We start from the raw sequence: 14,507 nt of genomic DNA on the forward strand, positions 1-14,507 counted from the left end.
TTAGTAGTCATGGTAGTCTTCCACACATTACTGCAGATTGATGCTTTTCCTGTCTGGAGGGCTTTGGCCCATGCCCTTGTTCAAATGGAGCATTATGCTCAAGCCCGAGTAAAGCTAAAGTAAGTTCTTGTATTTGTGAAATATTAAAGGGTTTTGCAAGGCTCTGTGATGGATGAAGGACCACGTTTTTTGAAAGGCAATTTATATGCCTATAATCCTATAGCAAAGGGCTATGCATGCATGCTGTTTTGTAAAATCCCTTTGGGCTATCCATAAATCTGGCATCGTCATATCTTGCAGGCAGGCTTTGCGGCTTCACAAGAGTGATCCAGCACCCATTATTAGAGACATAATCTTAACTATGGAGGCAAGCCCACCAGTTGATGTATCATCTGTTCGGTCTTTGTAAGTAGAAAAGTATATTAAATGGGTTTGGGTCAAATGCTTTTAGTTCTATACTTGTTTTTACCTGTTCAGTGATATTGCTAAGTCTTCTTGTCCAAATCCATGGACATGCTCGTTTGTTGTGCTATTCCTATCAAAAGCACATAAAAAATTTAGACCAAGGATTGACAACATTAGTCTGTCATTCTGAAGTGATATATAGGAAAATGAAGGGTGAACTTAGTGTTTTGTCCAATCTTATTGCAGATGCTCTGTGAAAGAAATCAGAATGTGTTTCATTTTTTAAAATAAAAAATCCGGTTCTCATTGATTAAAGAGTTGTCAACATTACCAGTACAATCTTTTAAAAGGAAGTGGTGAGCATTAAGCAACCTGAGGCAGTCACTCATAGAAAACCGACGTAAGATGGATGTGCAAAGTATGCATTTAAAACATGCCTATATTATTTAACATTTTTACATTTAAAGCATAATTGTTCATTTCCCTTGGGTGCCTTTGAATTGTTAATCCTGTCCGTATATTCATGCAAACTAGTAATATTGGATAAGTATTTTCTAAGCGTCGTGCCTATATGGCGTGTACTTCCAATAAAAAAATCCTTTTCCATTAACTAGCCCGCCATGTTACATGTATATAAGGCGACCCCCCTTGGTAAAGAGCACACTTAGAAGATTTGGTGGTGTTGGTACAACCGAATGGTAAAAGAATTTGATGCTAACTATGGATCAACAACCTTTTACTGGAACAGAAACCACAGAATTCCTGGGTTGGAGTTTCTCAAACCTCAAGCCGAAGTTACAGAACCATGTCAAAGAGCGGTGGCTGGAAAGGACTGTTTATTAGAACTTGACTTGGTGGAAGGGTCAGCTTGTACCCAAGATTGTCTGTCTCAAAGAATCAGCGCCAGTATCTAGCAGATATTTTTTTGTTTGCTTTTGAGGCGCCAAGGGGATCCTAAATAGAAGGATGCAAAGGCTAGACGATATCTCTTTGCCAAGAGGCCTATTTGGTTTCCCATCTTGTCATGCAGTTGTAGATAAGGAAAGGAAGGCCTTAAGAAAGTCACTGTAGGCAGGGCAAAGGAAAATGGGCAATCTACAAAGAAGAGAGAGCCATCATTCAAAACGAGTGTGCCCCACTCCACCTAGCACCAAATAGGGTTACTTGGCTTGGGGCCATCAATGCTTTGTGTGTTGGTCTTTGAAATGGCAACGGGACTCTATGGTCCACACCAAGCCATTTTGCTGAGATTTTCTATGGGGAAAGAAAGAAAGGTTATTAAAGTCTCAAAAGATGGAAGGTCTATGAGACTGAAAGAACCAGATACATTAAGAAAAATCTAAAGGTTGGGATGAGTAATCGGGCACTCAAACCAAGACATATCTGAAAACCAATGGAAGAAAATATAAATATGCATCGACGTCACTATGATGGTCCTCAGCATGATGTTTGAGAGAGCAGATCAACGGGCCAGCTAAGAATGGATAGGAGGTAGGGGCTCTAGCGAAGATCGGAAGATAGAACCTGTATTAGAGTGCTGCTGTTGATCAGCTTGTGTGGTCCTCTGGGCCACCTTGCACTAGCCCTCCATCGGGCAAGTGCTCAAATCACCCTAGTCTGATGTGTCCCCAGAGCAGTGAACATGGAGGGAAGATCCCCCAGCCTCACGCATGTGTCAACGTGCTGGCGGATCTATGGTTTCGGGTCTCAGCCGTGATCTCCTTGAGGACTGATGGTTCATGCTATCTGACTGAAAAACTCAATAATCACTCTCTTAATGTCCCATGAATTGGCATAACACTTCCCCCTTCAGCAGTATCATACCAGTTCAGCTAGTAAGATGGGATAGGGTGTCTGCACCTTGACTCCTAGCTCTCCTATGAGTAAGTATGCACTCTTTCTATTCTTTTCCAATATGCTCTTGAAAGCTTGGGTGCCTAGGCCAGAGGATCATTACTTGCACAAGCATATTGTATAAAATTTCTGCATAGGTGTGCCTTCTTGCACTTATTTTTGAAGGTGTATAGGGATCTGAAAGCTCCCAAGATGCTTATTTCTACACATTCATTCCACTTGTAGTTACCTGTAAATTCCAGCCCTAGGTATTTGTATGTGGCGACCGTTTCCAACAACTCTCCTTGAAATGAGAAATCCAGCTGTTTGTTTGGAGTCCCAATCACCATTACCTTTGTTTTGCTATGTTGACCTGCATACCTGAGTATTTGCAAAAATTGCTCAATGCATCTAAGTGTGTTTGCATGTCCCTTTTTTTTGGCAAAGACAATCATGTCATCAGCATATACGGGCAGTAATAATGTATAAACAGAAATCTGGACCCCCTCTCTACTGTGTGTTTTTATTCAATCTTCCAGCTCATCTATGAAGAGGCCAAAGAGATGCGTGGGGAGGGGGAAGCCATGCTTGACCCCTATGTTGCTGCTTATGATGACGTTTTCCCTGGAACATGATCCATCAACCAGTGTTTGTGCTAAGCTAGCACCTTCTCGTAAAGTTTGTATGTAGGTTCTCTGAGTTCCAAGGGGACTTGGAACTTGTCGAGTCCCTTCATAAATTTTTCCGTGGTACTGTGTCAAAGGCCTTCTTCAAATCTACAAAGCAACAGTAGACAGCCCCTGTGTTGTTCTTTGTCCCCTCCATTGCTGCTCTTATGGTGGCCCACTGCCAAGTGCTTGGAACGAAAACGTGCCTGTGATACTTCCAAGCTGCTTGCTTTTAAGAAATAATCTCTTTTTGTTTCTCACCACCTGTTTGTATGCTCGAGCTTTGCCCTCTTTCTCGGCTGTCTCTGCTGTTTTTCAGGCCCTGTTTGCATTTTTACATTCTTGTTCATACCAGTGATTGCAGGGAATTCCAATGCTCCTTCCCTTGCTTTTGTCAAAGCATTTTTGGGCTCTTATTTGCAACAAAGCTGTTATGTATTTGTTTATTCAAATCTAAATTACAGCCTTTGAATTTTAATAAATCATAAATTGACCAAAGCATCTAGGTCTAACCATTTTCACTTTTGTTTGCAGATACGATCACATGGCCAAGAATGCATCCACCATATTAGATGATTCTCTCTCAGCCGATGCATATTTGAATGTACTTTATATGCCCTCCTCATTTACCAAGTCAGAGCGATCTAGAAGGTCTTCTGAAGATTCTTTGGACAGCTTTGCCGCATTTTCCGCACAAGCGAATGGAGAGGAAGGACCTCGAAGCAACTTGGATCGTAGTCGTTATGACGAGTGCGTGTATTACTTACAGGAGGTAGGATTTGTTAATAGTAGGAAGCATTTACAATTAGCTTCATTTTTAGCAACAGCTATTGTTCATAGGTTCAATGAAGCATCTCAACTTATGTAATCTCTTCCATATCAGAATCTCGGGTGGGGTGTTATTGTGCAAATGGAAAGGTTTATATTCATTATTGTGGCTGTTTCATTTTTAGCAAAAGCAATTTTTTACATATTAAATGAATCATCTCAACTTATATGAGTTATCTCTTCCACACCAAAAACCTACATGGTTTGTTAATGTGTAAAATGAAACGTTCATATTCATTATTAGTCCAGCCACAATATATTTCCAAGTGACAATATTTTCCGTGCTCTTTTTTTGCAAGCATTTCCATGCTCTTGACTGTTGGCCAGGGTGATTCTGAGTATGCTTCGTTGCAAAGTACGGGTTGCTGTTGTGTACGCTCGTACGGCCTATGAACAGCCCAAGACGGCTTTGGAACGGACTACATAGGAGCTCTGTATGACTAATGCAGGGGAGATTGCACGGATGCCCACATGCCAGTGCAACTGTACGGACAGATACGCCTGTGTACGGACAACGGTGAATGGAGAGTTATGACTGCCTCCTAGCTGCTTTGTACAGGCTGTTTTTTGTTGCCTTGGGCTGCATGCACAGGCGGGTGAGCCAGGATTGTAGGGGCAGCTAGTGGTGTGGCAACCTGGATAGAAGGCTCCCAGGGTGTTATGCATTAGCTCGTGAATGAGCTTGGTTTGAGCTCCGGGCTGGTTAATAGTTCACTTATGCTTAATAGTGATTGCATTGGGCTGTGAGCTGTGTCTGGAGAGGCATAGTTGGCAGGTAAGGGAGCTGTGTAAACCAGGAGGACTAGTAACAGTTCCTATTTCTATCCAAGTGCTTGGAACAGATTTAGATGCTTCTTGTTATTCTTGTGAATACAGAGTCCAATAGGGATGAGGCATGGGTTAAACATGCGAAAGCTTTTGGCAAGTGTTTCGTGTAGAAACATACTTTTTTTGGAAAGGGAATAGCACATAGGCATATGATATCTACATGGTCTAAGTTTGGGATGTGGAATCTCTCCCTCATTATGTTGCAACATTGCTCATGATAAAGCTTCTCAAGGATGTATCACTCCAAAGATTTCTTGATGAAGCAGCGAACTCCCAACTTAGGTTTGAAGCTCCTTTGGTAATGATCACAAACTACATTAGCAACAACTGTATTTCCATCAGTCGCCACTAAAACACACACTTTTTTTTGGTAATATCCAGTGCAGTATATTTATATGCTCATAAATTTACATGATGGGAGGTCTCCGAAATGGAGAGTATCCCAAAGGTCAGAAACATAAAAAGAAAAGCTCTATGCAAGAAGCATCCATATCACCCTCATGGCAGGCATCATATAAGGATTGCCGCAATGGTTCCTGTAAAGCAACTGGAATGTCAAAGATGGCACTCCAATGAATACTTTCTTTCCTCATTGAGTTTGTCCCCGAGCAATTATCAGGAGCCCATTTGACCTTAGAAAGTACTTGTTTCCAGTCAAGTATCAGAGCAGTAGAGAAAGGACAGCCAGGTATCTTCCCTACAAATCTCCCAATGACAACCTCCCAATGATCAGTAATCCAATGACCATAAGCACAAGTCCTCATGTTGACACACGTGGATGCTAGCATACAAGTCCATGGCTGTTGTTGGCGGAAAAAAGTATGCAGCATAGTCGCCTTCCTTGCAAGTACATGATATCTTATATTGAGGACATTAAGTCCACCATGCATCCTAGGAGAGCACACCATTTCCATCTTCATCAGTCTCAATGCTTTCACAGTAGTTTTTGTCCTCCATAACATCTCCATAGCTTGAGACATAAAGGCTGAAATGTCCCTGGAGGACCAATGCAGCAAAGGCAAATAGAACTGGACATAGGACATTACAATGGATTGTAGCCTCACATGAAGAGGCCAAGTAGAAATCTTCCAGTATTCCAGTTTATGTTGAAGTCTTTGGAAGATCCATTTTAGCTGCTGCTTCCTGGTGATATGCCATCCTATGGGATATCCCAAATGCCTGACTACATCTTTGGAATGCACCACTTGACCTGGCCAAAGAATAGAATGCCAGTCACATTGTTTCATGGGAAGTAATTTAGATTTGTCAAAATTGACATGCAATCCCGCTGCTAAACCATACAATGAAAGAGTGGTCATAAGCATGGGAACTTCCTGGGTAGAATTCTGTGGCATAAAGAAGGAATCATCAGCATATGCTTGTGCCAAAAAAGATGCAGCCCCAGGGATTTTAAGACCAGTCATCTGTCCTGTGTTTGTAAGATGATCAAGATACATTAAAAGGGGATGGGTCGCAATGGCATAGAAGAGAGCACTAAGAGGGCAGCCCTATCTAATTGATCGACCCAATGTCCATGACCGAGACAGATGACCCCCAAGAATGCACTGAGAAGTAGAGCCAGAATAAAGCCAGCAAACTGCATTTGCCATCTTGGGACCAAAGCCCAACTTTGTCATGATTTAAGAGATAAAATCCCATTGAACAGTGTCAAATGCCTTAGCAATATCCACCTGCAATATAAGCACATCTTGATGCGAATACTTAGCATATTCAATTGCAGTCAAGGCATTGGATATATTGTCATGGATTTGTCTTTGCGGCACAAACCCATACTGATGAGGATGAAGTCCCGCATCTAGTATCCTGTGAAGCCTATGCACAATCATTTTGGCAATGAGTTTGTAAACTACAGGCATCAAAGTAATAGGCCTCCAATCTGACATATGGCCACACAGATGTTTTTTGGGCACAAGTTTGACTATGCCATGCTTCCAAGAGTGCGGCAACTGATTTTCTTGCCAGGCAACATTGATCAATTGCAAGAGGACTTCTTTCAAATCATCCGAAAAAGAAATATAAAATTCCACCATAAGGCCATCCCAGCCAGGGGACTTGTATTTGCTGAGGTGGAACAATGCATTATCAAGTTCTGTGTCAGTAAAAGGTCTCTCCAAGGTAAGAGCATCATCCATTTCCACTATTCCAGAAACATATTGGAGAAATTCAGTCCTAGCATCAGTCATTTGATTTGATGGGGAACCAGGAGCGGAGAACAATTTCTGGAAATAATTTTGGCATTCATCTTGGAGATCAGAGAAGGAGTGCGTCCAAGAGCCATCTAGCTTCCTTACCCTTAGACATGAGTTTTTCTTTCGAGTAGCATGCAAGCCCTGGAAAAAGGCTTTTGATGAGCAGCCCTTATCCATGAGGGGCTTCATTCTTGCCCTAATCTGCCATTTGTGCAATTTCCTTTGATCATTAACAGTCAATTTAAACTGAGCATGTGAAAGGGAATCCTTTTCTGAATCAGAGAGAGGCCTTAACTGAGAAAATTCAGTCAATTGTTGTGCTGTCCTTTTTGCCCATTTAACCTCATTCCTCCATTCATTGATATGCCAGTCGCCATACTCCCTAATGACATTCTGCATACGAGAGACAAAACTGTCCCAAGCATAATTCATGTCCTCCTGGGCATGCAAAGGCAAGGGATGAATTTCAAGTCTGATCATTTGCTGGAAATAGTGATGTCGGAAATAAGCCTGATTAACATGCAATAATCTACTGGAAAGGGGTGGCAAATCATCCAGAGGCATGCCAAGCTGCAAATTCATCCACAATGGGGCATGATCTGACAAGCCCAATGAGAAATCTATAAGGAGATGAGGGCTAAAATCTGCAACCCTTGGCGAAGCAGCCATAAATCTTCAGCCTGCACAGAAAGAAGCATGCTATCCCATTTTTGCCTTTCCAAAGATAGCATATGAGATCTTGAAGTGGTGCTATCTCTTGGCAGAGGGGAATTATTAAAATCTCGACAGATGAATGCATTGGATCTCCATGGATATCTGCATAAAGAATCCCATAATGAAGCCCTCATGGCAGAGGTCTGGGAAGCATAGACTGATGCAAACTCAAGAATATCACCATTGACATTACATTGTATGACCATCCATCTGCCACTATTGTCATTGAAGGCTAACTGAGGCTCCAGCTCATGTCTAACCAGTATGCATACACCTGAGTAGGTGGTGGTACCAGCATAATATATATCATAACCGCCAAAATAACCATGATGACCAACCATGGAGTGTTGATTATGCTCTTGCAAACAAACAATATCTAGCTGCATTTTATGTACATAATTCCATAAAAGCCTCCACTTTGAGACATTGCAGAGGCTCTGTACATTGTATGTAAAGCACTTAAGTGTTTGAGGCATGAAAGAGGTATATACAGCAAAGTATGAGAATAAAACAAGACATCAGAGAGGCAAAGCCTCTGCCTGCATGGGCTGCCTTCCTTCATGACCCATGAAAGACATAGCATTCTCCCCTTCTTCTGAATCACATATGGGAATGCCCTTCTTCAATACCCCCATCCAATTTTGAGGGACAGGAGCTAAAGTAGAAGCCTGTCCTGGTGAGGGAGAAGAAGCATCCCATTGACGAGATTGAAGGGGGCGCACTCCCTCAACTTCCACTGCAATAGAAGGAGGGGTAGGTGTATCAGTGTCCCAGAGAATGCAGAACCTGTTGCGGTCTCCCATGGGGCATGGAGGACAAATGACCTGTCCCAAAGAAGCAGCCAGGCCAGGCAACTCTTCACGCATATAGTCCGGGAAGTTAACAACCTCAACCCATACAGGACAATGATGTCGTATAAGACTTTGATAATCCTTGTTTGGGGACTAGGGCATAGCATGTACCACCTGCTTCCCGTAAAACAGGGGAGAGAACTCAAGAAGCCTCTGCTTGCACGAAGCATCTGATAAATGCACCTCATAAAAGCCTCTGGAAGCAAAATACACTCCCTCTACAAAGCATCCTCCAAGGATGGACTTAATCCACTGTGCGACATCACTGGCCGCTAGGATTCTTCCTGGAAAGAAAATTATAACCGCAGTTTGAGACAACTTCCTGAGAGGATTCACGAGGGACGGCAATTTCAATTTGTACGTGACCTCTGGAACCGGTTTGCCCCATTCGTGTCGTGACTGCTGAAAGTCATCCTTAATGGTGTCAAACACGTACTGAGCTTCCATAGTAAGTTCATCATCTTGGGATGCAGGCTCTGATAGGCGGCGCTTAGCATCTGTGGGTCTTTCTTTTTGAGCATATGTACAAACATCCAAACCTTAAGCCATGATTGAAATACGACAAGACAAGAAGGAAAAAAAGAGCAGCAGTACCAGAGTGTAGAAGAGCCAGGAGAGAGGCAAAGGTAGTGGGTAAAGGAAGGCAATAGGCGGGGCAGTAAGCGCAATAGGCAGGCTGGAAAAAGGCCGGCGAGGGAAAAAGATCGGAAGGCAAATGAAGGCGGGGAACGTATCCACACACACACACATTTTTTTTTAAAGTGGAAACTTTTGATTGATTATATTACAAGAGTAGCGACATCAAAACGAGGCAGCCGAAATTACATCAGCTGAAAATCTCAGTGTATGCTAGATATACATCATGATCTATGCAACGCGTCTGTATGCTAGATATACATCATGATCTATGCAGCGCGTCTGCAAGCAATCAAAGAAGGATTGCTGCAGAGAATGCTTAAAAAAGCCAAACAAGGAAAATATAGGATCACCAAAGACTTTACACACACACGCACACAAATTTATATTTATATTTATAGATAGATAGACAGATAGAAAGAAAGAAAGAAAGTTGTCCTATAGCAATCCTCAGTGCATGTTGACCCGTTTGTCCTCCAGGTATTGGGGCTTGGTAACTAGTCCATCCTCTGATACTCTCGGAAAGTGGTCACGGTGGAATTGGATCTTGGTGGGGAACTCTTGCCCCCCCCCCCCCCCCCCCAAAAAAAAAAAAAAGAGTTGGTGATGTGTAGAGCTAAAATAGGTCCAACCGTATGATACAATTGAATCTTACGGGATCTGGAGGGTTGGGGCGTCCAAGCTATAATGAAAGGGGGGGGGAGGCGATCCATCTGAATACCCTAACAGCGAAACCATTTGTGTATGCGTGCATACTAAGCTGTGCTGACCTCGACCAATGGTCTGGGTGAGTCTAATGCCAATCTCGGTAGTCTTCAGTTGGGCAAGGCCCATACCTTGTGTAGATATGTCACCGTTTGGAAGATAGCATCAATCTACAGTGGTGTCATAGATAACTTTGCCTATATGATCTGATGGGGGACCGAGGTCTTACTCTGAATCATCTTGGATCCCATAGCCACCTGTAGTTTCTCAAATCTTCGCCACTCGGCTGCCCGGGTCTCCCCCCTAGAAGGGTGTTGCATACATGGCTGTTGGTCTCACTAGTGTATCGAAAAGCCACCCTTTGTTGGGGGGGCTTGGAGGTGTGCTTGGAAGCTGTGTCTCTCTGGGCGAGCTAGAGCTCCTCTACCAGAATTTTGGGCATTTGGGTCTATCAATTTGGTATTGTTATGTGTTTGCCCTCTTTCTGACTCAGTTGGTCACCCAAAATTTGGTTCTTTTCTCTGACATTGGGGATTTTGCCTAGTTTCCTGCTCACTTAGTTCAAATTTGACTTGGAGAGAGTTTGCCCTCAGTTTCCCCAATGTTTGGGATACATCTTGAGATTTTGGCACTTTTGTTGTCCCTTGGCCCCTGTGCATTGTGTGAGCAGATTTGAGCAGAAATTTGCCCTTAAATTAGTGGCTGGACAAAGTTTTGTAGGACAGTTTTCTTAGCCAGATTCTCTTGGACAGAGTTTCTAGGGCAGACTTTTGCAAGCAGACTTTGCGGACAGATTTGTGGATTTGGCTCCGATTTGAGGAGACATTTGGGCAATCACATTTGCAGATACTTTGCCGTCATTATTTGCTTTGGCATTTGCAAATTTGCTGTCAGATTTTTTGGGCACCAAGCTCATTTGCAGTGATAGCCTTGAGGCTTTGACACTTGCACCAGTGACAACCACAAGCTCACCTCCTTAAAGAAGATGGTGACGTCCCGGCAACGGAACCATGAAACCGGCCTTCAATAAAATAAAGGGCAGTAGAACTAACAAATAACCAGCCAACACTATTATAACAACAATTCAGCAAATATACAACTAGCCAATTGGGAGCTAGAGTGCCCCTGCACCAAGACAAAGACACTTATTGGCCCCAAACCTTGGCGCCCCTTTCAGTAATTCTTTAATTAAGTGAGAGGCCCAGAATCCCAGGCTACATAAAGGATACATTCTTGCTTACATCTGGGGCAATCCACATCCCATTAGGCATCCACATACTCTGCATACCCTTTACTGTTCACTGCTCTTACCACTCCTAGCAATAGGTCTCCATCCCTAATCCAAGAAGCTTGCACACAGCCTGGAACTGTCACTAGTAACTAACTTGGCCACACAATTCCCAATTGCTTGTCACTAGTGTCCAGTTAGCCACCTATCTGCTCAAATCAGAAAAAGAAAGCATACAAGAGCTTTCTCCATTGTTCAGGACCGCCACTACCTATAGTCTCTCACCCTATGGGCAGCACATATCTTGATACATCAACCTATTTCCCATAAGTGAACTTGCATCACAACACAACAAACACAATGGCAGTCACATCCATACCATCCCTCTTTGGGTTCTAGGGATACTTTCCATTCCAAGCATGGATTCCCAACCCTTGCCTACTCAACAAAGAGGCTCAACAAAGAGGCTGTACCAAAGATGTGCCATCTGCCTAGTAACCACTGCTTGCATGTGACCTATCTCCTAGAGAAACTAAAAAAAAAGATGTTTCTACACGAAACACCTGCCAAAAGCTTTGGCATGTTTAACCCATGCCTCAGCCCTACTGGACTCTGCTTTCACATGCATAACAAGAAGCATCTAAATCTGTTCCAAGCATTTGTATAGAAACAAGAATTGTTACTAGCCATGCATCTTGGATCACACAACTCCCTTACCTGCCAACTATGCCTCTCCATACAGAGCTCACAGCCCAATGCAATCACTATTAAGCATAAGTGAACTATTAACCATCCCGGAGCTCAAGCCACAATCTTGGCTCACCTGCCTGTGCACGTAGCTCGAGGCAACCCAAAACAGCCCATACAAAGCAGCTAGGACTTGCAAAACAGAAGAAAAAGCTTGAATACTGGAAATTAGTAACTTGGTCGTTGCAGGTGCGGTTACGGATAGTCCAATCTTTTCTGGTGGCATACATTCAGTTTTATTTGCCTTTGATCATGTTTAGCAAGGGAGATTTGACATACTTTAGGTCGACCATTATGGAAACTTTTTGGCGTTCAAAACATGGCTGAAAAAGTTTGAGACTGCTTTGAGTGCAACATCTCTATTGCCAAAGATGTATGGGGGTTTAAATATTCTCAACATTCATGTTCATGTCCTTGCCCATAAGGGGGAAATGATGCTGCAATTTATGCAAGGAGATCAACCTTGGGCTGCCACGATGCGCTACTTGATTTTATAGATCACCACCCCTACTTGTGGTCACTGGCCAGTGGCAGCCCACTCTGGGATTTTCTCTTTAGTAGTATTGATGGCAGAATCAAAGGCTGTCCTTTTGTCTCCAAAATGGTGCACGTACTAACCAAATACGCATGTGGACTTATCTGTTGGGGATGAAACTTCGCACGGCTCTTAGGCTACCCTAGACATACATCCACGCATGATTTGGTCTCCAACTGATTTGGTATGCGCCATGTGGAAGGTATAATGCGTACATTTTTACAAGTGCTACCCCTCTAAGGTGACTCACGGACTGCAGTCTCTAATCCTCAAGTAGCCTGATAAAAGCTTTCCAAGTGCCTACTGTGTAAGCGGGGTATCTCTCCCATTTAGACCACTGCATGTAATGGGAACTGCCCAGTGGTGTGGCATGCTCGTCAAGAATACTATCATTCCAAATGATCGGCTGCCTATCAATCTCTTTAACGGTAGAAGGTGGAATCCTTCGAAGAGTGTTCCTGAAGCTCCCCCAAGCTTTCAGGATGGCAGTCATGAAAGGAGAGGCAAGAGATCTGAGAGGGGCGGAAGTGAAAATCCAGCGGGGACTGTTCACCCAATCATCTCCCAAGGTTGGTGTGCAAGCCTGAATGCGTCCAAAAAAGAAATCCTTCCAAGGTTCCTGCCCAGGCATGAGTCCCCTCACCACTACCTTACAAAGCAATGCCCTGCACTACAAGTCCGGGTCAATGACATTAAGGCCCCCTTCACATGTAGGGAGAATAATGGTCTCCCTGGCCACCCTTGCTGCAACATCTGCTGTGCCATCAAGTCCACTCCATAAAAAATTCCTGACTAGTCTGATGAGTTGAGTGATGCATTCCCTAGACCGGCACCAGCAAGAACACACAAACTAGGAGGTGGCCAAGAGAACTTGGTTCACTACCACAACTCTAGATGCAAGGGTGAGTTTGGCAGAGCTCCAGAAAAGGAGCTTTTTCCTTATACTTTCTAGTACTGGGGCAAACTGCTGTGCTGGAGAGATGTCCAATCCTACCTGGCATCCCAAATACCTGATAGGAACACCCCTCTGAATCTAGGAAAAACCAATGTCAACTCCCCAGCCTGGAGTGTCCTCATCACTGATCCAAAAGCCAAAGGATTTATGCCAGTTAATGTGTGCCTCTGCAGCTGAGCAAAAAATATCCAAGGCTGTCCGGAAAGAATCAAGTGACTGCGAAGAGGCCTCAATAAAAATAGCAGTGTCATCAGCCAACTCACAGTCAAGAAGCTCGTGCTCCTGTCTCAAGGGCAATCTCAGCCCAAAAAGCTCAGCCTGAGATCTAAGGAAGATACTCATAGCTTTTGCCACAAAAAGAAAGAGGAAGGGGGCTAAAGGGCATCCCTGACGAACTGATCTAGAAATCTGAAACCTGTCACCCCTTACCCCTCCAATCAAAACCTGGCTGTGGGTTGATCTGTAAAGGGAGGCCACCCCTCTGATCCAAGCATCTGAAAATCCAGACCGTAGAAGAGTGCCCTCAAGAAAACCCCAATCTACTTTGTCATAGGCTTTCTTGAAGTCCAGGAGTAGAACTGCTAGCCTCTGCCCACTCTGCATAGCCCACTCTGTGGCTTCCCAAAAGGAAAAGATATTATCAAAAATGCTCCTGCCATGCACAAACCCTGTCTGAGTATCATGGATGAGGTCTAGAAGAAGGGGCTGTAATCGGATGCTGATCGCCTTGGCAAGGATTTTGTAAAGAGTGCCTAAAAGAGTGATGGGTCTCCAATGGGATACAAAATTCATGTTGCCACCTTTCGGGATAAGGTGAATGAGTCCCTCGGTCAGTGAGTCAGGCATCTCACCCGAGTCCCAAATGCCCTGCAGGGCTGAAGTAATATGATCACCTATCGTATCCCAAAAGGCTATAAAAAAAGAAAGAGTAAGACCATCAGAACCAGGGCATTTGCCCTTATGAAGGGCAGAGAGAGCAGTCTTGAATTCTGTGTTGGTAAAGCGTGCATTAAGTGAGCATAACATCTCTGGGGTGACCAACACAGGTAAACTCTGCCAAACTTCATCTCTAGCCACCTCTCTGGCCTGTGAGTTCGGATCTGCGGAAAGTAGGGAGGTATAGAAAGCTGTCGCTAAGTGCATGACGGTCTCCGGATGGGACTGCAAAACGCCGTTAGAGTCAATAAGCTGCCTGACACTCTCTCTACTATGTCTGGGACCAAGTGTAGAGAAAAAGTGTTTATTGACTCACCCTCCCATCTGTATCCAAAAGGACTCCCGTGCATGGAAGGCATACTCTGCTCTCTGATCAAGCAAGCTCTGCAAGTGAGCCCTTGCCGCAGCAAGGCGCTTCTGTATCCAAG

At 43.8% G+C, this 14,507-nt stretch overlaps 1 protein-coding gene across 1 annotated transcript in view; it reads left to right on the forward strand.

Annotated features, from left to right (window-relative positions):
- Positions 1-14,507, forward strand: part of LOC147885227 (zinc finger FYVE domain protein) — a 246,996-nt gene that overhangs the window by 172,152 nt on the left and 60,337 nt on the right. Inside the window, exons 25-27 of the mRNA XM_087397706.1 lie at positions 37-119; positions 301-405; positions 3,441-3,678. Coding sequence (XP_087253832.1) covers positions 37-119; positions 301-405; positions 3,441-3,678 — 426 coding nt within the window. The remainder of the gene's footprint in view (positions 1-36; positions 120-300; positions 406-3,440; positions 3,679-14,507) is intronic.

This window comes from Dipteris shenzhenensis, chromosome 26 (genome assembly GCF_047967505.1).
Source record: "Dipteris shenzhenensis isolate YYH24624 ecotype China chromosome 26, Dip_SZ_1.0, whole genome shotgun sequence".
Classification (NCBI taxonomy): Eukaryota; Viridiplantae; Streptophyta; class Polypodiopsida; order Gleicheniales; family Dipteridaceae; genus Dipteris; species Dipteris shenzhenensis.